The following is a 26,489-nucleotide window of genomic DNA, read 5'->3' on the forward strand; positions in this document are numbered from 1 at the left end:
AAAGTCGATTATGTCATCTGCCATGGACACTGCAGATCATCCGCTGATATTTCAAGGGACTCTCTGGCTCTCTTCATTTGAGCCACAGTGCCATCGCAAGTGTCTATTCCCCCCCCCCAAAAGTCCGTAGCAAGCCTCCACATACTAACTTAATTTTCCAGCACACTCGTATGGCCTGGCTTCTTCCAACTTCAGCAGTACTCTGTAATTGGAAACCATCCTCTGCTACCAAGGAAAAACTTGTAAAACACTACGCAGATAAAACCTGCTGCTGGTTATTGAACGGCCATATCACATACAAAACTAAACATACCCCTACCCCAACCCCGCTTCCCCAACCTGTCTCGCAATAACACCTTCCCTCCAAGAGGTTAACAGGGGGGCCTAAACAATTTTTATTCTTCAAGGGGGGGAACCTCTGTACTAAATGAAAATAAAACTCCTTTTAGATTAAATGTTCCCAGGCAGTTCAATAGCTTTATTTCAAAAACATGCCTCCCACCTGTTAAAGGACCAACAACAGTTCTTCCTCACAAAACTGAAATAGACTGGCCTTTCCACTAAGCTGCTAAAAAACTTTTTACAGAGCTACAATAGAAAGCATTTTGTTTCTCAGCATAACTGTGTGGTATGGGAGCTACACAGTGCAGGACAGGAAGGATTTAGCATGGGTGGTGAGGACATGGCAGGGTATTGTGGGATTGTCTCCATATGCTAAAAGATGTTCAAGCACATGATCCACCTTCAATGTTTCAGGAACCCTTCAATCTGTTTCTTACAGAATTTATAACTGTTTGTGGACATCTGCAAACGGCAAAAAGGTAAACCCATTTTCATTTTTTTAAATCAAAAATCTAATTTTATTTGCTCCCATTCAATGCATCAAAAATTAAAAATTAGCACTTCCTTAGGTAGTAAATGGATAAACAAACAGCTCTCTCACTCAAAAAAAAGAAGAAAAAAAAAAAAAAAAAAAATTCACCCAAAAGCAACATATGCTGCAGGGCTGTGATTTTTTCATAAATTGATTATAAATAGTGATCCATTATGACATTATGTGGTCATGGTTTCCTCTTTAAAAAAACCCATGACAAAGGTATTTCGTCCCTCAGACGGTGCCAATCTCTGCACCCGACTACGTCAGTAGTAGATTTTGTGGCATTAAAACAAGTTGAATATGTTCAAGTTCTTAGAGTGCAAACCCAAATCTACCAAAACCAGCATCAGCTCAAAATCAAGAGTCAGGACCATGCAGTTACAGAATTTCCCCCCCTTTTCCCACCTTGCTTCTGTGACTCTTTTCCAGGTAAACTGATGATGGCAAAAATAAAGTAAACACAGCTAGAAGTTCACTGAGAGATCATTTGATTAAAATTCAAAAGTTGGTGCAAATTTAAGCTTAATATTGCATCAATTATCCCAGTTTTGCTCAGCTTGTCGAACAAGGATACACGGTGTCACAGTGCACTTTGCGTTGACCCCAGAAATCTGTTCATTCGACTAAGTAATTACACCAGAGCAGGTTTAGAGGAAATTCCCTGGAGATGTTTAAGAGATGTGAGTTTAACGATGTCCCGATGGACAAGCTAAAAACCTGGGCTGCGGCCACAAGCTGCTGCTTGGTACAGCGCATTTTCATTAAACCGATTCCCTTTGGCACTTGGGGCTCCTATTAGTAGTAATGTTCTCAGTGCTGAAGCTGATTCCTGCTTACTGTCGCTCATCACTGACTAAATGAGACAAACTGCTGATTTTCAGAATCTGCCATCTTTTATGAGCTTAAGTGACAGTAGACAGTGTGCATATTATTTGGGATAAAACAGTCATTTACCACATGTAAGACAATCGTTGAGTATGCAGCTAAAGTTCTAAGAAATGTGGACAGGAAAAGTACCCAACTAACCCTAAACCTAGAAGGAGAAAAAAAACTTAACTGTATAAAGATTTTTGTGAAAACAAGTTCAGATGTTGAGTTTTTTACTAAGAAAAGCAGTGTGTAAAACCTACAATTACTTTAATACTTTTTAGTGACATCACAGTCAACGTAAGGCTGTAACCAGTGTTTAATGGTTGACCTGCTGACCCAAAAAAGCCCAACTCTGCTGCATTGATCTACCGTCCTGTTTAGTGTGTGTGGTGCCTCGTCCAGCCCAGTGGCTAAAGGAAAGGGCCTCTGTGTCACATCGTATTATGTCCCCTAGAAACAAAGTTCAGCTTGAGAATATAACAATTGCTTCTGTTAAATTTGTTTCGCTGGGGTTTGTTAGGCTGACCCACATCAGTGAAATAAATGATTTTGTTAAAACAATTAATGAAGATGGGATTTCTTTCCCCACTGAATAGATGTAGCTGGGGTAAAGGTTGGATTGTTGTTCTGTAGGACATTCTGCTACGCTAGTGAAAGCTGGATGTCTGACCAACTTGCACGTCTTCAGTAGGGGGCTCCCTAATTACTCCATACCTGGAACCTGACGGAGCGCAAAAGAGTTTAGCTTTTCAAACACTAAATTATAAAAATTGAGTGATAGGTCTGGACGTTAGCACAGTACTTAACTTCAATAGGCATTTGACGGCCTTTGGCGTTTTCCTTCAACATCAGGGGCTCCTCCACTCATGTCTTCGCTTGAAGTAAAGACTATTTACAAGAATATCGAGGTTCCCATAATTTTAATGAGCTGCCTTTCCCCTATATTGTCCGTTAGTCCCAGGCCTGTTTTACTTGAATTGAGAGCTCTGAGTGCTTGCTGCTGGCCTACAGCAGCAGCTGAACACCACTCAACTACTTTTCCTGCTTCGCTGATGAAGAAATAATGAAGGCACATCACACACCTGCCCATTAAGGAGCAGCACAAATTTGAGCCAATGACAACGAGGCTCTAATTTATTAAGGAGCAGTAATGTAACATATTAAGAACAGGAGGAAATTGTTGCTCTAGAAGCCTTTTCTGTGTTTTGGGGGGAAACCCCTATTTTTAAAAAGTTCATTTGGCAAGAAACTCAGAGTCTGGGGTTGTATTACAAGGGAGGAAGCTACTTTTTATTGTGATATTAGGCTGCATGATTATGTTGATGTTCACTAGGACATGGGCAGCTTCTGGTTTCATATGGCTCAGTTCCACCGGCTCTTATTGGCTGCGCACCGCACGGCTCCGCTCACATTTGAGTGTTTCAGGGGCAGTTTCTGTTTTCCAGGGCCAGCCCTGGTTCCTGTGGCTCTGCTGAAGACCAGAGTCAAACCGAGCTGACGAGAAGTTATGAGTGAATGCCCCTCTTTTCAGTGATTAGGAAAACTGGCTGCTCTTGATCATTAGCCTTTGGTACATCATTAATGGAAAACAAAATGTGTACACAGGAGCTACAAACTTTTAAATCCTTAAGCTCTTCTTTATGCCAAAGTGTCTAAAATCAAAGGATTCTGAAACTGGATCAATCAACAGGGTTTCAGATCTGCGTAGAAAGAAAAGTCAAGCTGTTCCAATGACCGTTCATGTTCTGAACATGTATTAAGAGAGCTGTTTAGGAACTGAAGGAAAGTTCAAATTGTGGCCCAGCTTCCACATCGCTTTCTGAAAAGTTTGGTTGCATTTGTACTGTTGATTTACACAACAGCCAATGTTTTCTCTGAAAACGGCTCAATTTGGGAACAGGTTCTGGTAGAGTAATGGTCAGAAAAACTCCCTGTCTCTGTTCCCTGACTCATGCACAGTATGAGGGCATGAGTCAGAGGGCTGCCTACAATTGTAAAAACCACAGAAGAAAATAACAATGGTGGCTGGCAGAGCAGCTACTGTTTGTGCTGCTGTCTCAGTATAATTCAGCATAATTCGAAGCCACTTTAAGCAACAGAACCTCGTCGTCCGTCCATAGAAAAACTTTACTATCTGCCATCTCAAGGGATTGTTAGATGCGCAGGCTTTTAGGCAGAAAGTCTCTGCAGGCTTACGCAAAAGGATACTGCACCTGCTAGTGGCTTGGTGAGGGAACTACATCATTTTCACGTCTGTTGCCATGTAAATGGAGATTGAGGTAAGAACGTTGTCATGTAAATGTGTGAACAGAAACAGGAAGTAAAAAAAATGCTGTTGTGTAAACAGGGGCTAAGAGTGGAACAACAATTCCACCACACTAACGCATGGGACCGATGAATACGCTGAGATTTCCAAACTGAACATATTTCACAACAGACAAGTTGAACAGAGCAACTTTGAGCTTCAGCCTGTTGGATGGATGGTAAAGGTGTCAGCTCTCCTCCACGCTCTCTCAGCTTTAATGATCCCTGACATACTGACTTGTCCAAGAAAGACGTTTTCTTTTAAGCTTCTTAAATCCCTATTTTTTCTTTGCATTGACAGGTGTTTAGAAATAAATTCAAAGAGCAAACCAAACGCACCACACTGACGAATGTTGCCCTCAGGAACACCATTTTTGGTACGGTATGGTGCGATAACTGATCGGATATTGAAAGTGACAACAGCCCATTAGCAGTGACGGCTGATTAAGCTGGAAATGGGATTATTCCAGCCATCAGGCAGTTTACTAGACCATTTCTCATTTTAATATGTTTTGGCTGTAGTTTTGTTCAGCTTTGCTAAAACAAAAAAAACAATGTCATGATATATTTTTTCTTAAATGTTCATCTTTGTCCCCATAAAGACTCCCAAGAACCAGATAGTTTGTTTTAGCTCTGGAAGTCAGCGTTTTTAGGTTATGGTTCCAGTTTTTCAGGTCTTTAAGCTTAAATCTTTATCTAAAGACTACTTGTAATTCTGTTGACTTCTGATATCTAATCTCACCAAAAGGAGTCGCTCCAGAGGCATTTTAACCCTGAGCGTTGAAAGCCTCATTGATCTGCTAATTTATCTTCGCCACTGTTCCTCTCTGGGGTCCTTCTGTCCATAAAAATGCTCCTCTAAATGACTTCAGCTTTCTTTAAAAGAAAAAAAAAAAAAAGCACTATTGAGTGAGGATGAGCATTAACAACCTGTACGAATTAAAGTTGTAAGCAATCGGTTAGTGGTCCGTCTTGTGGACGGATGACGGCTCAGATCCCGGATCATGAAGGTTGTTAGCAGAATGAAGTCGCACGTGTTCAGACGCAGCTTCCACCTTAAGACGGCCTCAGCCCCTCACCTGTACTGCTCCAGCAGCTGCACGGCCTGGTGCTCCTGAGGATGCCTCCTCATGTGGCTCTTCAAGCTGTTCATGTTGGTGGTGGCAAAATCACAGCTGCAGCAGCTAGCGGAGAGAGGAAGAAAGACAAACAACGAGGAGAGAGAGAGACGAGAAGATGAGTGGCCGGTTTAACGAGCTGCGTTCCGAGGTCGCCGTGTTGCTTCTTTACACTCGTAGCCTGAAGGGAGATAAGAGGGATTTACAGCAAGACACAGAGGAAAATTGCCACTTTGGGAAAATAAATAAATAAAAACGGATAAATTGCAGCGTGTTCTGCTGCGCCGCACTTTGGACGTTCTGGTTGGAAGATGAGGCCCGGCTTTTGTTGTTGCTCAGGGGCAAATGTGCCTCTGTTCAAGGTCTGGACACCATTAAAACAAAGTAAGACGCAGAAGAACTTTCTGATTCAGCGCAAAACAAAAGTAATGCAACTCCCCGTCTCTTCCCGGGCTGTGTTAGGTTGTACCTGAGTTAAGGACAGCACAGAACACCAGGAGCCAGTCCCTGTTATTAAAACTATGCATAAAAGAAACCTCAGATTAGAAGAGGGCAACTACACTGGAGCAAGCAGGCTTCACAGTACAGCTTGATTAAAAATGTATGCAGTGAATGCACTGTCCACAGCAGTGTGTAGTACAGAAAGATAGTGGTCTGCTACTGTTTTCCTATCGGCCTTCAATATCTGCGGATGAACCCGTGCTCTCTACACAGACAATATTCTTTCCCAGGGGTTATTTTTAACCTACATCAGTACGAATCAACACAGAACTCAGAACAAACTGCACACAGATAGGAAGCAATAACTCCCCCCCGTCCTCTTTAACCCGCTGCTGCTGTTAAACTGTTCATTTGACGCAGATAAAGATCCTCCGACACGGCTGCAGCACACAGAGCTGCCGCTTAAGAAGAACAGTTTGCAGATGTAATCGGAAAAGTGGAAGAAAACGGGAACTAATGGATTGTGAGAAGAACACAAACTCCCAACTGTGGACACGAGGATGATCATTTCTGATTGTGCTGACGGAGCTGGCCGATAAAGGCTCGTCACTGGACTCTGTTACAGAGCACTGAGAAGTCCGTTCCTGGAGCTCCGCAGGGAGAGGGACAGGAAACACAGGAAGGATTAGCAGGCACTGAAAATATGACAGGCTAACGTTTAGCTGCTAATTATGGTGATGTTGGCATCTGCTTCACAGCTTCCAACTGCTGCACAAACTAAAGGCTGTTACAGTTATTGAGTCTGGCTAAAATCTGATCTTCCTCCACAGAGCAGGTTCTTGAAAACGCAGCTTCAGATTGATGAAACCTTCACAGCATCTGTTGATGCTTTTCAGGACACCTTAGAATTAGTTCAGCAGAAAAACGTCAATATATGAACTAACCATACCCAGACTGCATTACTGCAGTCTGAATAGATTCAAAATATTCAACCCATTAGTGACAGCAACACAAAGGTTCATCTTATTTTCCCCCCTAGAGTACTACTAAAAGCTGATCTTGTTCAGGTGAAGCTCATATGGTCGTATAGGCTGGATGACTCACCCCCCAAACACGTTCTCTCTCAGCAAAAAACATCTTAGAAACAGTCTGCCCGAGTGCGCAGAACATATTCTCCCGAAAATGCTGCACTTATTACGCTGAAACTTACAGAGTCAGGAAAAAAAAAAAAAAAAAAAAAACACAAAACAGATGCACCGCAACCCCCAATATCGGAGCCAATATCCGATCTGGGAATTGGGCCGGTGAAAAAAAAAAAAAAAAAACATCCAGTATGAAATAGCTATGAATTACAGCCACAGCTAAAACTTATAACACTATTATTAACAAAACTAACAAATGCTGATTCCAGACCCCTGAAGACTTCGCCTTTAGCTGCTATCTGAACACATCCTCACCACTGCCTCTTTGGACAGGTTGTGACCCCCAGAAAGGGCCCCTGCCCAGCAATGTTCGTATTCAAGTCATTGGTGGAGGGGAATTCATTTCATGAGAACGACACAATGCTAGACAGCATTTCAGACACTGACCCAGACAGGGAAAGACTTCAGTAGCACTGCAAAGATACGATCTGACCACTATGTTGGGTCTCCACCTAATTATTCGGTTTAATTAAAGTAGTTGTTCCAGGAGCTGGAGAGATGTCACAGCCAGGAGACCCACCGCTGCCGTGATGCAGCGCTAGGCAACAGAGCCCCAATCTGTGAGACTAACAGTAAAATTGTAACTTCCAGCATATTTGAAGCTGGACCAGCTGTAAAGCCCAGCAGAACTGTAGCCGGGTCCTTCAACCTTTGCTCCACATGCTGAAGGCATGCGTGATCCAAGTCCAAGTCCACAGCTTGAGATTCGGCTGACTCCACATGTGATGTTTTGACAACGCCTCCCAATACAAACTGTGCATCATGTCCCATATTTACTCCCGGAGCAGAAGGAGAACTACCCCAAACAAACGGTCTGACCTGCAGGTTTGTTGAACAATTATTCTGTAAAACACATTGAGGTTTATGAGGGCTGAGGGTTATTTCTGAAAATGCATAAAGAGCATTTTCAATTATGTTTTAGTATTAGACCACCTGAGACTTAGATATGGATGGAAAATAAAAACAAACTGTTTTCTTCGGTTCGATCTGAATTACTCTTCAGTTTTCTAGAGTTTGGTTTGTGAAAACACCATAAATATTCCAGCTTTTTTCAAACAAAGCCTCATCTCATTTATCTAAGCCAATTGTGTCATGAGACGCTTATTTTGCACCATATGCATCTAATGACTACTTCACATCTAAGAACCAGGATATATGAAAAGCTTAGGTCTCATTTTTACTTGAACAGATAGAGAAACTATGACTCCATAGGTTCCTATCCACCCATTTCCAAAAACCACTCCCTAAAACAGGAGACTGAAGAAACCAGCCGAGGATACTAGTGCTCCGTTTACGATGAAAGGAGTGTGCCAGGACTTATTTTGTTAAAGTTGCTCTCCTGAGACAGCTTTGCAGGCTACTTGTGCTTGTTTTTCTTCCCCTGATGAGGGGAAAAAGCAGGAGCTGGATCTCCGGCCTGTCACAGTCCTACTTGGTGGCTGTAGTCAGTTGTGATGAGCAACCGTTACTCCAGCTATGTGGCTGCACCTGCATCTCACACCGACTACCTGTCTGCACCGAGTCCAGCTGATGGACAGTAACCAAATTCACCTCAGAGAATCCAGTGGACTGTTGGGAGGATACTTTAACTAGAAAAATAGAAATATTTCAACCTTAAAAATCAACAACAACAACAACAACAACAAACAGGCTCAGAGGAAACAGACACCAAAACTGCACAGCTACAAAACTGATAACCTGTGCAGGGCCAGGTTTAACGCACGGCCCTGCAAACACGTAAATCAAGTTCCAACAATGTTCCTTTATGACTTGACTCTAGTGTATGGATGTGGCTGAGCTACAGTTCCTGGGTTCGGGCTTTTAAACCACAGACTCACAGAAGCTTTCTGAGTGCATCTTTGTCAGGCGGGTACAGTGAGTGGAGGCGCCTTCCTTCAAATCTCCTGATGTGAAGATAAGCAGACATTTACTGCCATCTAAAGGTTGCTTGAAGTATTGCAACTACACCTGACAGTCACTTTAAACAGGTCTTCCACATAAACGACAATAAAAACCATACATCTCTAAAACAAGACCTGAAAACAGAATAATAATAAAAAGTCAACAGCGTACAGAACATCAAAGCATTGGACTGAACTCAGAGTGTCTTATTAAATTCAATGTATTAAAACTATGGACAGGATCAATTTCTTTTTTTTTAACACCAAAATCCAATCAAATTTTACTTTAATGTTAATAAAGTAAAATTTTAATTTAATTTACTTTATTTAGCTTTTAAAAACTATGAAAAGGATTTGAATGAAGCCCACAAAAGCTGCATTTACTTCCTTCCCACCGTTATTTCTTTTAATAAAGACCAACAAATAAAAATTGTAATTTAATAATTGCAATCATTGCATTTGTGGCACAAAGCTGCGGCCAAATATACCGGAGAGAGTGCAGATCAGATCGTGGAGACTTGCCCAGACTAAATAATACTTCCACATTTCAAAGACGAGGGCAAATATTCAAATTACCAACAGGTCAAACGTTCCCAACAGTGAGGGCACACATGACTCCACCTTCCACTGTAAGCTGGGGATATGATGCCAAAAAGGTGCTACAGTTTTGTAAAAAAAAAAAAAAAAAAAACATGTATCCTTAAACTTGCTGGTGTATCGTGGGGGTATGACTTCTTTGGCGCTGTATGCTTAATTAAAAACAGACCGTTTAATTTGATTTAACGAGGATAATGATTGGAACAGTAAAATGGAACTTATAACTCGTTTGTGTGCCCTATACCAACCCTCCCCGACCCCCGGGGCAAGGACTGGTGCCGGTCCATTGGTTAATTGGTACCGGGCTGCATAGAATGAATACGTAACTTTCATTATTTCCATTTTATTTACCATCTTATTCTCAGCAAACATACCAGATTCTCTCTGCGACATGGCTCACTCATGACGCAGGTCAAGATGAGGGCAGGTGAAGCCCTCTAAATTGCTTCGTCACTTGGAGACCAAGCATTGGGCATTAAAAGACGAGCCTTTGGTGTATCCAGATCAGCTGCTGGAGATGGCGAATGACGGGGGCCTTAAAAGTAGGTTTGAGACAACAACACTGCCGGTGTTCTGGATTAAAGTCAGTGCAGAATATCCTGAGATTAGGATATTCTGCACTGAAAACCTTGTTGCCATTTCCGACATCCTATCTGTGTGAAGCAGGGTTTTCTGCATTCCACTGATGTAGCGTTATGGTGAGCTATATTTTTCATGCACTTTACATTTGTTTTTGTTTCAACCATTACTAATTTACGACCAGAGAGTGCGGAGCTGAAAGGCTGTTTTGTTATGATGTTATAAGGATGCTGCTAATTAAGTTGTATAAACCGTGGATTCACGTTTATTATTCTATTTAGAAAATAGTGTTTTTATAAAATAAGGCCAGTTGAATCATTTTATTTTGTTGCAGGCCTTTTTATCTGCCACAGCGTAAAGGCTGGTCCGTGAAAATATTGTCTGACATTAAATCGGTTCGTGGCGCAGAAAAGGTTGGGGGCCGCTGCCCTAAAGAACATGTTGTGTGTGAACTGGTGCATCATTTAAACCAAACATTTAGCCAGAGGCCCAAAATGCTGGACAGTAGGGATCCAAGCAAACAATGACTCATGATTAATTGTCGGTTAATAGTTTATTAGATTAAAATGTGTTCCTTCCAATTAACTGGTAAACCCCGCTAAGTGGACCTTCTTTCAGTGTTGTAGAGTGGTTGCCGTCCAGAAGAGGGCGCCACTGCTCATCTTTTAGCAGAGCCAGACCACAATAGTTGTTAAAGAAATAATCATGCAGCATGCATGCCAGGAGCATCAAGCAGTCCAAACAGAGTCTGATGTGGGATTATCTTACACTGTTTGATGTAGACAAGGGTGCAAAATGCACTTTATGTGGTTCTGTTCCTAAATATAAACTCAACAAGCTCCATAAGTCAGCTCCATTCAGCTGGGCTGCATGGCGGAGCAGAGTCAACTTCTCAACCAAAACTCACTGATGTGCTCTGAAAGGTGAGGATGTGATGACAGAAAAGCGGAGGGCATTCGGTGAAAAACTGTAACAGAAAAAGACATGCCAAAGGCACGGCTGATGGTGGGATTTCACGTATTTTATTCTGGTCATCTTATTTGTTTCTATTCAGCAACCTATTCTAATAGGTTCCTGTTTTGTTATATTCTCTAACTATGTCTAAAGTTTAGTGATGTGTGAGAAAACCACTTTTTATTCAGTCAGTATTTAATACAGGAGGCACAATAAACTCTTAAAAATATAAAAACGTGCAGCTTTTTAAATTCAGCATATTGTAAGACCCTCTTGATACAAGAGAAAACTTAATAACATAAATCAGCTTTAGATGAGGTCATTAATCTGAAGGTAATCTAAACACTTGTTTGTATTATATGTGAACTCTGAACCAGTGTGTGACCATAATGTCATCATGGTCGCACAGGGTCTCCCCAGAAAATTGGGTTATCCTGGTGGTACTTGTCTTTGTGGGTTATGGGAGGCGCAGATCGAAGGAGGGGCGCCGCCGGATACTGCAAGGAGCCTCAAGCTAATAACAGCTAGCGCGTTAGCTTATAGAGGTTTTCTCCCAGATGGGAACTTAACTGAACGTTTATGTCTCTGAAACATCGAGCTTTTCAAGTAAACAAACAACACTTAGGCTGACGGAGGTGTGAGTAAAGCGTGCCGGCCCGCCAGGCTTATAATAGGCTGGGGGAAACCCTGGTCACATAATGACAATAAAGATTCTAAATTCTAGTTGTTCAGATCCTAAAACAGTTCAGATCCTAAAATCAACAGTCAAGTTTCACCTAAATAAAACTAAAACCTCTGACTCACATGATCTCACCAAATGTGTTGCTCAAACATTTAGGCTCAGTAGTCCTCACTCTGCTGCTCCATTATCTCCACTCACCGTGTTCTGGGTGGTCCATTACATGCCCCCCCTTTCTCTGAATAGGACCGGTCAGTGTTTGTTCATTGGGTGTCTGAACGTTTGATAAACGGCATAGAAACGTAAAGCTGTCTAACAGCCAATAGCAGAGGTGGACTAGTTACACAGCTAGTTGTTCTGCCCCCCCCCCCCTGCATCCAGGGCAGATCACTATTCTTCTAAAGCGGTTGCTTTTCTTTCTCAGCTTACCGATATGGTTTGTCGGAGTTATGGATGCGCCGGTGGTTTCTCACTCCAATATACGTAGAGCTGCTGTAGCTGCACACGTCACATCTGTACACGTTTGGCATGCTGCCTTCTGTAGGAAAAGACAAAAGGAGACGGTTGTTTTAGCGCCTGGCAAGGATCCTTTGAAGCAGCAGAGACTCGGCAGGGGAGATAAAAATGCTCGTTTTTCTTACCTTCATCCGTTCCCCGTTCAGACTCCTCCACCGGGGTGATGGTGTCGGCCCCCTTGGTGGGCGACGCCATGTCGCTGCTGTAGCTGTGCCGCTGCGTTTCATGACTTCTTAACTGACTCTAGTTAAGAAAAGAAAAAACACCCATGGAAAGCAGGGGGCTTGTTAAAGCCATGACAATGTTGCATGAGTTAGTGGTCTACACTGATGCACTAGCGGGTTTAAAGGGTTTTCATCCCATCTGCAGGACAGCAGAGGGTCAGTCACCGGTTAGAAACTCCAAGACCTGACTTGACCAGTCTGCTGGATAAAATCCCATTCTTATTTGAAGTTTTAGATTTTATCTTGGTGTGCATCTACATTTCCCTTGGTGAGAAACGTGAATTATCCCCCTGAGGGAACATAAAGGTCATTCCTACTGTAACTGCTGAAACAAAAGGCGAATGAATCCATCCATATACTGCATGATTACTTCTCCCCCTCAATTTGAAATCTCTAACGTAGCTTAAGCCTATTTATCATTCGTTATGTAAAATAAATGGAGTCCAATGTGGTTAGATTTACTCACTGCGCCTTTGTATAAAAATCTGTCACTTCTACAATTCAAACCCAATCTGAGGCTCCTTCAGAATCAGAATCACATCACATACTTTAATAATCCCAGAGGGAAATTACTTCAGACACAAAAAACACTTGATATCCCTTATGTCCAAACATTGTGTCCTCTGTGACAAAATATCCGCTCAAAAGTAATTGTGGGCAAAAAAATATATATATAATTTCTTAGAAAAGAAAAAAAATAAAATTATACTGATTTCCTTAGCTGCTCAACAATAAACTAAGCCTGCGATACTTTAGTTGACCAATTAAAGCAGTCAGCTGGTTTTTGTAGCAAAGGGTAATATTAATCACTGTTGTTCTGACAATGATTAGCACATTGTGGAGGGTGGAGATCAGAGGGGCGGCAAACGGCTCGCAGGCTGCCCTTTGGACACCGCTGTTCTAAACCAAAGGCGTGGAAACAGCAGTCTATCATAGTTAGATAATTATTAATTACTGCGCAATTAATAGAACATTTCATTCAGTTTCAGCTCCAGCTGATCAAGTTTCCAAACCCCATGAGTAATTCTATGTATTGTAACTGGCATGAAAACAGAACTGGGAATAGAGACGGACCAAGAAGTCAGCCGTTGACCAGAATGAGCCATTTTTCGCTTTGGGTGGTCCTGACTGGTGACCAACTTAAAACATCCCATTTTTTCCAATAAATAAATGCAGCACAAAGTAAAGCCCTAGGACACCTAATGGCAACAGTCGAGTGTGGCAACTGTTACTGAACGAAGATGCTAGATGAAGCGTTTTCAGCACCAGTCAGGCAGAAAAGGGAAGAAAGTGTCAAAGCTACGGGCTTTTAAGCAGGCGTGTCAGCTGTTCTTGCAGGCTGTACTTCAGAACAGAACATCAACAGATAACAAGATGGTTTATCGCTTAACGGAAAAATTACAGCGATTTTAGCCTTTTAAGTTTTCAATCTGTCGCTGATGGGATGTAGTGGATAGGGTTGCTCGGTATATCCGGTACTAATTTGGTACCGGGAACTGCACCATTTAAAACCGTGCTGTACTGCGAGTTTTCAGACCCCTCATCCTCATCCTGGTTGGTGGCTGCAGCCCGCCCGCTGAAGGACACCCGTTCCGAGGGTGATGCCCACCTCCTAGCTCCTTCATATATTTTGTTGGTACGAGTCACTCAATGTCTTCTGTTGTGTTGAGAGCACAACTGTGGGTCCTTCAGAAGCTGTCTTCTTCTAACCGCTTTATTCCCCATTGCACTATTCTTTTTTTTCCATGAAGAAAGTGATGAAGACTCACTGTTTCTGTTTTTTGTTTTGAATTGACAGCCAACAGTGACACGGTGTGGCATTGTCTAAATTTACTCCAGTCAAACTCAATAAAATAAACAATTGGGACAAATCTGTAGGGTCCAGTCCAGCAGAACCTAACCGCGTCATTAACCCAGCATGCATTGCACAAGTGGAAAATATATAACAAGGAATATTAATACTACAGTCCTCCCAACCAATCACAGACAGAGCCAGGGACGCTCCTTCAGCCTTCAGAGAGTTATTTCTTTCTTTTTTAAGACTTACAGTTTTGGTAAAAAGTTGGTTGAACAAAGGGCTGTGCTGAAATTAATTTATTTTAAAATACATCATTAAGCAACAGCATAAAATGGCCAGGGCTGCACTTAAGATGTACGTTTAGAATCTTCTGGATAATTATCGATATTGATCAATATAATTTCCATTTTATCGATATGCTTTTTTTCTATATCATCCAGCCCTAAAGGATATACAATTTTTCAATATGGGTTTTTATGTATCACAAACAGCAAGTTTAAATTTAACTTTAAATTCCAACATATTGAGGCCAACGTGTTCAACTAATTGTGGATCCCTTTACCAGCTGATCCAGGCTAAATTTAACAGAAACACAAGTGGATTTAAAAAAAAACAAAAAACACCCATGTGAGGAAGTGTTTTAAAGTGTAATGAAACCAAGGTTGAACAATTTGGCCGTATCCTAATACCAGTCCATGTTCTCCATAAAAAGGTTTCAGTTTTTTTGCGACTTACTTTTAAAGGTTGTAAGTGAGGTTCAGGTAGAAAAGGTTCTGACCCGATGCTGTAAAACCCGGCACTAACGGGGGTGTGGGGACCCTCCAGTGAGACCCACTGTGAGAATCACTGCACCTTTCCCCCCCAGCTCATTCATTCTTCCTCCACTTCCCACTGGTCCGTGTGTTTGGCGCCTCCACGCAGCACAAGATAAATTTAAAAGCACAGAAATCTATGACTGGCTTGCTTTATTTATTTAAAAAAAAAGCCAGATCTGATGCAGCATTTCAGCCGATGGCTTTATATTTGGTCCGCAGCGCAGCCAGTAAAGGGTTCTGCGGTGGGGAACAGCATCATGGGGGGGGGGGTTGAGCTCACCTTGTAGTGGAAGGCATCTGGACAGTGACTGCACTGGTACGTCCTGGTCCTGCAGTGGTGGATCATGTGCTTCTCCAGCTCCTTACTGTCTGCAGCCCTGTGCTCACAGATGGGACACTGGTACGGCGCCCTCTGCCTGTGGACGCGCAGGTGCTGCTTAATGTAGCCCTTGTTGCCGCTGCTGTAGTGGCACAGGCGGCAGCGGTACGGCCTCTCGCTGCCCGGGGCGTAGTCCACCAGCCCCCCGTCGGGCGAGCCCACCAAGCCGTCCATGCCTGGAATGTTACACACGTAGCTCTCCGCTCCGTCCCCAGAGACCGCCCCGGCAAGAGTCCCGTTGTGGAACTGCGCGTTATCCTGAAGCTCTTTCAGGATGTCCTCGTCGGAGGTGTTCTGGTCTGAGCGCTCTCTGAGTCTCTCGATGACGGTAAGCAGCGAAAGGCTTATCCCGGCTTTAGCGGCGGGACTTTCCTCGTCGCCCTCCACCAACTGGTCCTCCTGGGCCTGGCCACGGAGCTCCCAGTCCAACAGGGCTGCTGTCGGCCTCGCTCCGCTCTCCGCCGCGTCCAGGAGCCTCTGGCCCATGTGGGGGCTCGCCATCTGCGGTGAAACAGCCTTCAGACTCGCCTTGGGGCCGGAGGCGGCCAGCTCTGGCGTCCTCATCGGCATAGCAACGAGGGCCTCTGCAGCCAGAGAGTGGAGGCGAAGAGACTCAGAGTGCGTTCGCTTGCGGCTGGTTGGGGGGACGTTTTCGTCCCTCGGGGGGGCGTCCCCTTTGGTGAGTGGGGGCTTGCAGTCGCCATCTAACAGCTGGCTGCTGGTGGAATCACCCGCACAGCCAGCATCCCCTCCCACTGGGTTCTGCTCCTCCTCTCTCACGCCACGCGAGCTCTTGTCCCCGCCCATGTCCGGGCTGAGGAGCAGCGGCGTGGTCGCTGTGACCGCGTCTTCAGCCGAAGGGAGGCGCTCCACGATCACGTTGATGTGACCGGCGCTGTTCAGACTGCTGTTGATGATCTTCTGGGCTGACGACAGCAGGCTGTCGGCGACAGAGGCGCCGTCTCGGGCGCCGTCCACCTCCACGTCGTCGTCTGCCTCCGTGGTCACCTGCACCTCCACCGCAGGCTCCTCGGAGCTCACCTCTCCGGGGACGTCGCCGTCCTCCTCCTGTTCATCCGCCGCGGTTGTTGAGTCGCCTTCAGGCGGATCGAAGGCATCGCGCTGGCCCCCGGCGGCGGGCATGCAGAGCTGCAGTTTGAAGGCAGCTGGGAGCTTCTGCAGGATTTTGTCGTGCAGACCCGGGGACAGAATGACTAAATCGTCTCGGGGCGCGATGCTGTTGGCGGCGGCTTCCGTCTCCTGCCTCGCTGAACCGCCCTCTTCTTCCTCGAAGATGGGATAGGAGCAGTCGACGAGGCCGGCGTGCTTCCAGGCGTGGGTCTTGAGCATGCGCTGCTGGCTGCACACGTAGCTGCAGATCAGGCAGCGGTACAGGCCGTACTCTTCGTAGCTGTACCACTTCTTCTTCTCTGGCAGCTCAGCGGACTCGTCCCCCGAGCTCTTGATCCCCTCGGCTCCTGCGCTGGGCTGCTCCCCATCGTCGGCCATCCTCGCACTCTTCTCCTGCCCCGTGGCGGGGGGCGTGGGGGTACTCCTGGCGTCGTAGTGCAGCCTGACGTGCGCCTCCAGCTGCTCCTGGTCCCTGGAGGTGAAGTGACACTCGGAGCACATGAGGATGAGGTCGCTGTGCTGCTCGTTGTGCTGCTTCAGGTGCTGCCTGAGCTGGCCCAGCGTCTGGGAGAGGTAGGGGCAGAGGCTGCACTGGTAGCACGTCACCGTCCGCTTGTGATCGGCGGCAGCGCCGCTCGCCAAAGAGCCGACGCCATTGTCGCCCACGGCGCCGTCCGCTCCCGCCTCCTCGTTGCGGCTGTTCTTCATCTTCTTGTGAGGAGAGCCTCCCAGGCTGGATGGCACCCCGGCGGAGGAGTCCGGGGGTTGCCCTCTTTTCTGGCCCACCAGAGTGCAGTGCCTCTGCGGCCGCTTCTTAACGATCTTGCTGAGCTTCTCGATGACCTGGATGAGGGACTCGTCCACCTGTTTGGAGGGGATCTTCCCCGGGACGGCCTGACCCACGTCGCTCGGAGGCTCGGTCTGGTAGCGAGACCCCGGTACGGGAGCAGAGGAAGGGGCTTCCGCTGCGGCGGGCTTTGAGATGAGGACCGCAAAACAGCTATTCTCCTCCATCACCTAGGAGACAGAAGGAAACACATTAGTACGTGGTCCATCGGGTTGCTGCTTTGATGTAGATGCATCATGGGGCGGCACAGCGTGTCACAAATTGGTCATTGTGACAATTTTACTGTGTAGAATAACGCATTTTACCAACGACAGCCTGGACTACAGCTAGTAGGGCTGTGCATAAAAATCCATACAAAGATTGATATTGATGTTTTTAAAAACGATTTTATATCCATATTCTGGCTTTCAATAGTGATATGCCTCCCAACGCCTAGGGGGTGTTATTACAGCGCGCCATTAGTGTTCAGAGTGAGGAAGAGCAGGTAAGACAAATTTACAGAACGATTTTAGAAGCGCCTTCGTCCCTAAAATCAGACGTTTGGACGCGTTTTTGGTTTCTATGATACGTTAAATGCGGTGAACCAGATGCACATTGTTTTCCTGTTAATATATCAGTGTAGAATAAATTGAAGATGCATATATTTGGCTGGTTTTGTTGGTTGAATGACTCTGAGCATTAATTTGAAAGTAATAAATATCGACATTGAAGTCAAATAATTGAAAATCGTATTGTATCGTGAGCTATGTATCGAGAATCGTATGGAAACATCACCTCACAGCCCTTACAACTGTTTAGTCCAGAACCATGCATTTACTCTCTAAGCCTGTAATATATCTAGAGACACTTGTTGTAGAATATAGCCTGAAAAAGTTCCTTTACCAAGTTATTTTAATACTAAAACTGCAGACGCTGACCAGAAGCATCTTTTTCCAATAAAACCTTGCGGTTGAGAAGAAAAGAATTGATTTCATTTTTCCCAGTGGCTGCACAGACTACCGATTATCTGGCTGGTTAGTCCAGCACCACGCATGGATCCAAAGTTAAGATAAAGCCTTTATTTGTTCTACGCAACTCATGTCGTCGTCCTGACAATCACCAACATGCTAAAGTCTTCGGAGCAGGAGAATGCGAGCGCCGGCGTCCTGTCAGTAGGGAAATGTGCTGATCCAGTCCACGTGTGGCGCTGCCAGCCAATCAACGATCAGAACATCCTCCGAGAGCAACAATCTGCTGATGGGTCATTTCCACATAAACCAAAACAATCAATTCTATTTGAAGCGAACAGAAGGGCTATCAAAGGAAAACATCAGGATAAACAGATCTAAAAACTTGATTTATTTTAGTGATTTAGCTCAATAAACTCAATATTTAGAGGAATGACACACAGAGTGACACATTTCAAGTGTTTTGTGTTCAATTTGGTTCAGAATAGAACAGAAGTTCACGCTTCTCACAGCTGCCTCTTTCCCCACCACACTTTTTCCTTCCAACAAACTTTTCTTTAATGATAAACAAACACCACCTCTACACTCTGTCGGCTTCTCTAACCAGGGGCGGTAGTCTGCCTATGAATCCTGATCATTAAACTATAGAAACACATGAGGTTCACTAACTTGCTGAATATAGGGGATAGTCGAACCTGTCACTGAGAGGCAGGTGTCCAGCTCAACCACGGGTCAACGAGGCCCACGTGGAGCTATACTGTGTGTTTGCTGCTTTTATCTGTTGATAAACCGAGCTGCACAGATAAATCTAATGAACGGGTGACTTTGCAAACAAGCAGAGCGCCCTAATCCATTAAGCGATAAGGCCTCCACGCCGAAGCATGTGCGTCTGTTTACAAAGCCAGGCCGGAGGAAGCGATCAGCGCCGATGAGGTTCCGGTTCCCTCTCCCTACTCATCCAACACTTTCCCCGGTTCCCCTCTTCCAGACCGCAGCTCTCCTTCCTCTTTCTCTCGGTCTGCTCCTGACGGCCGGAGCGGGTCACAACGTGGGGAGAGCCGCCGCGTTTGGGGAAGGATGCCAGGAGGGAGGGTTCGGTCCAGCCACAGCGGCGACCCACATCCACATGGAAGCTTCGGTTCGAGGTTCATGATTCCAGGCAAAGACGAGGCCAGCCTCTCTGCCCTCTCCATCCCCCTGTCCTCTGACCCGCCTGAGAGGGGCACCTGTTATGTCAGCGTCTAAAAATACCCCCCTTCCACTTCCACCAGCCTACGAGACAAAGTTGCTCACAGCCTCCGAACTCAGGCTCGCGGAAGCCGACGAGCTGACCCGAGCGGACCGGGACAGTTTTCTTGGACGCGAAGGAACGGAGAAAGGTAGAGAGGGGGAAACAGGGCAGACGCGGTTAGCTTGGCAGCCTGCTGTCTGCTATCCACGCATACACGCACGGTGCTAACAGTCCCACACAAGGACATGTGTGGGACTGTTGGGCTAACGCGTGACGCAGGAGCACGCGGCGGCACGTAAACCAAAAGTGGCTCACCGACACGAGAAGGCTCGACGCTTTGTCCTCAGCGCGTGAAACTCTGGAGTTTGAGCTCGGTCGCCATAAAAAGTGGTCTCTCGCTCGCTCTCTCCCCCCCACCACATTGCAAAATGGCGAGGATGGAATATCAGTCACGTGACCTGGAGCTCGGGTCAGGTGACCGACGCCGTCTTCAGGTGCCGCTCGGAAACCGTGAACGGTTCTCCCCGGTGAGCAGACGCACGAGCTGCAGCCATGCCGAAGCGTCGGCCACGTTCTGCTGCCGGTGGCGATGATGATGATGATGATGATGATGATGATGGCGATGGCGGCGGTGGTCCGGGTCCACGCTGTTTCATCCGGTTCAAAACCAGCGCAGCTGTAAGCCAGCAAGGTGGAGGATGCCATGCTTCCTTCTGCTGGCAAGCTTTATGGAGAGGCAGGTCTTCCATTTCCAGCAGGCCCGTCCTGGAGGCAGATGTCCACACTGCCAAGAGTACCGAAAACACGTTCCTTAGATATATAATATCACCAGGAAACATTCATCAAACAGACATTGATTAATCTGCCATTTTTGTTGTGAAAAGAAACCCTCGCTAGCCCGCTGAAAGGCAATTGTGTCATTATTTTCCTTCAGCCAAAACCTCACTTGTAGAATAACATATTACAAATTAGGTTGCAATTAAAACAGCATTGCCCTTGCATTCTTTTTCAAAGTTCAACTAATTATAGTTAAATTCTTAATATAACAAAAAAAATGACACATTTTTGATTGTGCCAAGTCTTGTGCTGGCCAGTTTACACATTTCTTCTACTTTGGACTTTTTGTCACTCTTAAATGTGCAAATCACCAAAAGGTATAATATCAGATTATAATATGATGAGTAAATGCAAAAATGCAATTTCAAGTGAAAAAAAAAAAAAGTGATGATTTATTTTAGTTACTAAGGGGAACCCTATGTGAATTTTTAATAACTGGTTGTGGCTATCTTGGCACCAATGACTACTACTGGCGTTGCATCTTTACATCCCTGTGAGATAATTTTGTCCCACTTGATTTTTTGCAGAAACTGTAGGCCTTTGTGTTTTTTTTTTTTTTTGATCAGCAGTGGTTTGGGCCTTGGAACTGTCCCATGGATGCCAACTTTGCTCAGTCTTTTTTTTTTTTTACTATTCTGGACTTTAAAAATCTGCAATTCGCAAGGGAGTTCTGTAGTGCTATAGTTCTGAGTTCTTGTTTGGCGTCCTGGATGAGTTGTGGTTGTGTTCTTGGAGTCATTTCAGCAGGCCGACTACGACTTGGAAAATTTGCAAGTTCCACGTTTTCACAATTTGTTGATGCTATTTTCTCTGGAATTCCAAAGAATTTGAAAATTCTCCTCTAACGCCTTCAACTGATGAAAATTAGTTTGTTTCTCATCTGTTCCAGGAGTCATCTTGGTTGCCGTTTATCCACCTGCTTCTTATAGGGGACACATGCTTTTCAATTCTTCCTTCTCACATTTAAATGATTGAGTTGAGGTCTTTATAAAGTAGAACTGCAATGCTTCAGTCTGAACACCTCGTTTAATTACCGCCACGTTCCGCCTCTTTTACCCCTGTCCTGAGGTGCATCTGAGAGCAGCTCCTTTTTGTGTGGTCTCTTTAAATCCAAAGGAGGCTCTTCACAACCCCCCCCCCCTCCAGGTCAAAGAGCATTCCGCCCCGATCGAGCATTTTTGTAGTATGCTGGGGGATGATGAATTATGTGGGTTAATACACCCAACAACCAAACATTTTCAAATGCCGATCTTGCAGCTTTGGCATCCTTCAGCTTGGACTACAAAACAGTGGCAATCTGGAGCTTGAATGACGGTAGCGCTGGGCCGGTGAAGTGGGAGGGAGAGGGAGCAGTGCGTACACAAAAGCAATCGACTCCGCTAACAACCAATCAGAGGCAGACATTCCTCCTGACTCATATTGGTTGTTTCTGACCAGGAGCTGTGTATTTCTGCCATAGGAGTAAGATCAATGGGAGGAGCTTGACTTTTTTCACAGGTTATCTGTCTCCTATCTTACTGTCAAGACATAGTTACAGTTTTAACAAATATGTAAAAAAAAATATATACATTTATACTAAAGTTACCCATTGCAGCTTTAATGCAATGGTTCATGCTGAAGGAGGCCCAACCAAGTACTGAGTGCACAGAAAAGAACAGAAGAACTGACATTTCTGTTTAAAAATATATTTTTTTTAATTGAGCTTGGCTTTATTCCAGTTTCCCAAGACAGAATTTGGAGTTTATTATCTCTAAGCCAATTTTCAAAATTACAAGAATCAAAGTTGTGAAATATTTCACTCTATGTGTAATGGAGCTATGTAATATGTCTTTCACTTCCTGAAATGTGTGAGTAAAAACATTGAACATTTTCATGCTGTTCTAAAAAAATGTAGCTGTACTTGTGTGGCTTGTTGGAAGAAGATGCTGTCTGATTACTTTTTGATTCCACGCTTTATCCCCGGCTGTGTTCTTGAGCAGAGTTCTTTAGAAGCTCAGACCATTGAAACTTAAAACAACCCAACTTTAATCGCGGCATGTTTACTGATTGCCCTGAAAAAAAATCCTGCATTATCAATGTTGTTTTCCTCTAAAGCCAATCTGTAAAGGAACATGACAGAGAAAGCAAGAGCACAGAGAAAGAAGGCAAAAAAAAAAAAACTGAGTGTAAAGGAAGAGGAAGTCAATATATCTCTTCAGCACTGGTTCTTTGCTCTTAGGATGACGCCTTCGCAGTGTCCCGAGGGAAGAAATTAAGTCAAGGGCTGAAAGAAAAGACATGAAGACCCTGTGTGCTCTCTGCACAGCTTCTGTGCCCATATATGGGAAGCAAAGAAGCCTGGCCGGCCGGTTAAAGCCCCTGGTTAGGAGCTGGTATGTCTGAGTCAGGCACTGCTCTGCTCAGCAGGGTCCTACCGCCACAACTCAACACTGCCACCCAGTGCTTTTTGGTTTATGAAATTAATGGTGTATGAAAAACTGAACAAAGTCTGTTGTCTTGAAAGAAGTAACCACTCGAAGTAATGCACTATTATTTTAGCTGCACTGCAGTCAGGCTACCTGCATTTTTCCATTTCAAAATAATAAATACTTTTACAATTCTAAACATTTTATTGAAAACTGAAGAAAAAAAATAAAAAACTCAGCTCATCTTCTGTATGTTATAAATTATGGAGTAACAAAATCCCAATGGTGGCTCCATGTTCAGTAGTGTAGGGATTTATTTATTTATGGTAGATTTAATCAACTCTACTTTAATGTCATCAAACCCGCACCTATACGGAGGACCAAAACTGACAATAAAAAAAAAAAAAGATTATATGTATATATGCAAACGAGGGGGGGCGGTCTTAAAGGGACAACTGCTCCCTATTGGTTGGTTAGCATCAGCCTTCTGCAGCTGGACACCCTACTCGCAGGACTCTGGAGCAAAGACTGGACCTGAAGCGTCAGCCGGACTGTCAGAGTGGGGAACAGGATTGGAGGCATCCGGCGAACCCATAAGGACAGGAACAGAAGCGTCCGTTGGGCCCTCAGTGATGGGAACAGGACCAGAAGTGTCCACTTTGACGTGGACGGGCACAGAAATTTTCTTTTTCAGACGTGGATGGCCACTGTGGCTTATTACTGGAATCTGAGTGACTTCTGTTGGCAGAAATCAGAACAGCGGGTGAAGAAGGATGGTGGTAAAACATCTTTAATGTTGCTCTGAAGTCCTCCAATTCCTTTCAAATTTCCTCTAAAACAGGTGAATAATTATAGATCAAAGCCTCTCTCAGTCTTTTTGTAACAGGTACAAATTATCCTATTTTGTTCTCCAACTTCTCGTAAAGCCGGGCATACACTTTACGAGTTTTTCCCCTTTTCGGGCCGATTCTTCAGTCGTGCGAGCATTTTTTGAATCGGGCCGAATTTCAGCTTGATCGTAGAGGGGGGGGGAGGAGGGGGGACTGGCTTCTCACGACTACCTCCCGATCAGGAATCGGACGATCGTGAAAATCAAACATGTTTGAAATTCAGTCGGCTGTCGTGAGGTTTTCGTGAGCGCATCCTGCTGTTCAAGCAGAGCTACGAGGGGGCGCCCTCCCCTCCTCTCCGTCCCCACCAGCGGAGGGAGGGAAGCGGGCGTCCCTGAAGCAACCTCCGGCCGGTGTTGGGGAGGGCGAGCCGTCCGGTCCGCGCAACGCGCTGGCCGCCTGTTTGGGCACTCCTCCGCGGTCCGCGCAACGCGCTGGCCGCTTATTTCGGCACTCCTCCGCTTGCTGGGGGGGGGGGGGGGGGTGTGCGGGCCAGGCAACCTGCCGTGCCGCGCGGCCGCCGATGCGTCTCGTCTCTCCTCTCTCTCCCCTCCGTACCCCCGACGCTGGGCTTGAACCCCTGCTCTGGGTCCCTGTCACCTGCCACCACAGCGACCGGTCCCAGAGGGGACACGACGTACAGTGTGAGCAGTCCGGTCTCGTCCGAGCGTCGCGCCGCACAGATCGTGAGCGGTGAACTTTTTAAACCCTGCGGTTCCGTCGCACAGTTTGAGATGTATATAAGTACCACGACTGAAAAACTCGTACAGTGTACGCTCGGCTTAAGTGGCATCAGAAGAATCGGTGGTAGGAGAGCTACATGAGACAGCGGCAGCAGGTGAAGAGACAGACCCAACCAAAATGGAAAACGAGAAGGAAGTGACACCGGGAGAAGCATAGGCCTCTTTGTGATGACGTCATCTCCCGCTTGGAGAAGCAGATTCTCACTTCGCCAACTCAGCAGCCTGGCCTGACTGTGTAAAGGACCTGCTGAATGGACTGAACTCTGGAGGACAGGAAACAGGATTGGCGGTCGAGCGTCAGCGCTTACGACGGTGAGAAGACCGACATCGCTGAGGAGATGTGTGTCCATGGGGAAGCGGGATTACTAGTAATCGTGGCGACTCCTCCTGATCAGACGCAGAAGGTACAGGCCAATATGGACTAAGGAACCAGCGTGAGTGTGAGTTCCAGCGGCTGGAACTCACAAGGAAACAGGCAGACTTATGCAGCATGCAGACACAGGCAACTTTCTTTAGAGAGGGGAAGAAGAAGACTCCAGCTGGCTGAGCACGCAGGAACTGGTAGAGTCAAGGCAGTAACGCACATGAGGTGAGATGACACGTTCTTCTGGCAGGGATGAATTACCTGAGGTAGGTATTAAACAGACAGGGGAACAGGTGAGCAGAGTTGGCAGTGATCACTGGCAGCAGGTGGAGCTGATCTGGTGCTGAGTGACTAGTGACTGAGGAGTGGACCGAGCTGATTGGGTGGTGACAGATGGCTGTTCCCCTGCTGGAGAGCAGCTGGAATTTTCCATTTTAGAGTTGTACAGCAAGACAGGCATCAGGCGGAGTGGGGATGCTCACAAGTTCCTCGGCTTAGTGCCTCAGTTTTGGCGTTTTCTCCGGTGAGCAGGACGATCGCCTCTTTGTGACTTCAGGTTGCCAGCAGCATGGTTCTGATAATTGTCTGTGCCTATGCACCAAACAGCAGTAAGATTACCGGGCCTTCTTGGAGTATCTGGGTGGTGTCCTGGAAGGGGTCCCATCTGGGGACTCAGTGTTGCTCCTGGGAATCTTCAATGCCCTTGTGGGCTTTGACTGTCCTACCTAGAGAGGTGGAATCATAAGGAATGGCCTCCCCAATCTGAACCAGAGCGGTAATTTGTTATTGGACATTAACCAATATGTCCATAACACACCCCATGTGTCAGAAGAGTACTGTGCACCAGGTCACCTTGGGCCAAATAATGATGCATTCTATAATTGGATCACCGGAGCAGCAACGTTGCATCTTGGACACTCAGGTGAAGAGAGTGGCAGAGCTGGCAACTGATCGCCACCTTGGATCCAATCCCTTGGGAGGCCGGGAACGTCTGGCGGAGCAAGCCGTCCGAGTGATCTTCAGTTCACATCTCCAGGATAATTCAAGATTTTCAACAGGGATGAGAAGCTCCACAATCTCGTTCCACTAGGAGGAGACCCTGGGGAAGACCCAGAGCCCAGCGGAGGCACCATGTATCCCAGCTACCCCAGCTGGTATACATCCCAACAAGCCCCAGCTACCCCCATCACCCTCTGTGACTCTACCATTAACACTGTGGAGTCTTTCCGCTTCCTTTGAACTATCGTCTCCCAGGACCTAAAGTGGGAGCTGAACATCAACTCCCTCACCAAGAAAGCCCAGCAAAGGATGTACTTCCTGCAGCAGCTGAAGAAATTCAACCTGCCAAGGACAATGATGGTGCAGTTCTACTCCTCCATCATTGAGTCCATCCTCACCTCCTCCATCACCATCTCGTACGCTGGTGCCACCGCTAAGGACAAGGGCAGACTGCAGCGTGTCATCCGGTCTGCAGAGAAGGTGATTGGCTGCAATCTTCCATCTCTCCAGGACCTGTACGCCTTGTGTACAGGTTCTGGATTGTGGCTGATCCCTCGCACCCCAGTCACAGACTATTTTTTATTTTATTGTATTTTTATTTCATTTTATTTGTTTGTCTGCACCATCAACACCAAGTCAAATTCCTGGCAAGTGCAAACCTACTTGGCAATAAACTTGATTCTGATTCTGATTCTGATCTGGCCAGGGGACACCTTGGGATCAATGAAGATGAGCTGGAGGATGTCTTTGGGGGGAAGGGATTCCCTCCTGGACCTGTTGCCCTCACAACCTGATCTAGGAGAAGCCAAAGACAATGGGTGGACGGATGGATGGGTACATA

At 45.8% G+C, this 26,489-nt stretch overlaps 1 protein-coding gene across 1 annotated transcript; it reads right to left on the reverse strand.

Moving 5' to 3' along the window:
• Nucleotides 1–5,126: 5,126 nt before the first annotated feature.
• Nucleotides 5,127–20,140, reverse strand: LOC118562956 (zinc finger protein 507-like). The gene is made up of 5 exons (XM_036136295.1): nucleotides 19,726–20,140; nucleotides 15,156–17,402; nucleotides 12,164–12,281; nucleotides 11,952–12,060; nucleotides 5,127–5,235 (listed from the first exon to the last, which is right to left on the reverse strand). Exons 1-5 carry the CDS (start codon nucleotides 20,113–20,115, stop codon nucleotides 5,127–5,129), a joined length of 2,973 nt encoding a protein of 990 aa, XP_035992188.1. The 5' UTR covers nucleotides 20,116–20,140.
• Between the last annotated feature and the right edge of the window lie 6,349 nt (nucleotides 20,141–26,489).

Source organism: Fundulus heteroclitus, chromosome 4 (assembly GCF_011125445.2).
Source record: "Fundulus heteroclitus isolate FHET01 chromosome 4, MU-UCD_Fhet_4.1, whole genome shotgun sequence".
Taxonomy (NCBI): Eukaryota; Metazoa; Chordata; class Actinopteri; order Cyprinodontiformes; family Fundulidae; genus Fundulus; species Fundulus heteroclitus.

Bases quoted from the DNA above. Each gene is read 5' to 3' on its own strand.
- LOC118562956 (XM_036136295.1), bottom strand. From the start codon at position 20,115: ATGGCATCCTCCACCTTGCTGGCTTACAGCTGCGCTGGTTTTGAACCG. The intron at 17,403-19,725 runs GTGAGCCACTTT...TCTGTCTCCTAG, and splicing joins CGTCGAGCCTTCTCGTGTCG to GTGATGGAGGAGAATAGCTG. The intron at 12,061-12,163 runs GTAAGAAAAACG...CTTTTCCTACAG, and splicing joins TGAACGGGGAACGGATGAAG to AAGGCAGCATGCCAAACGTG.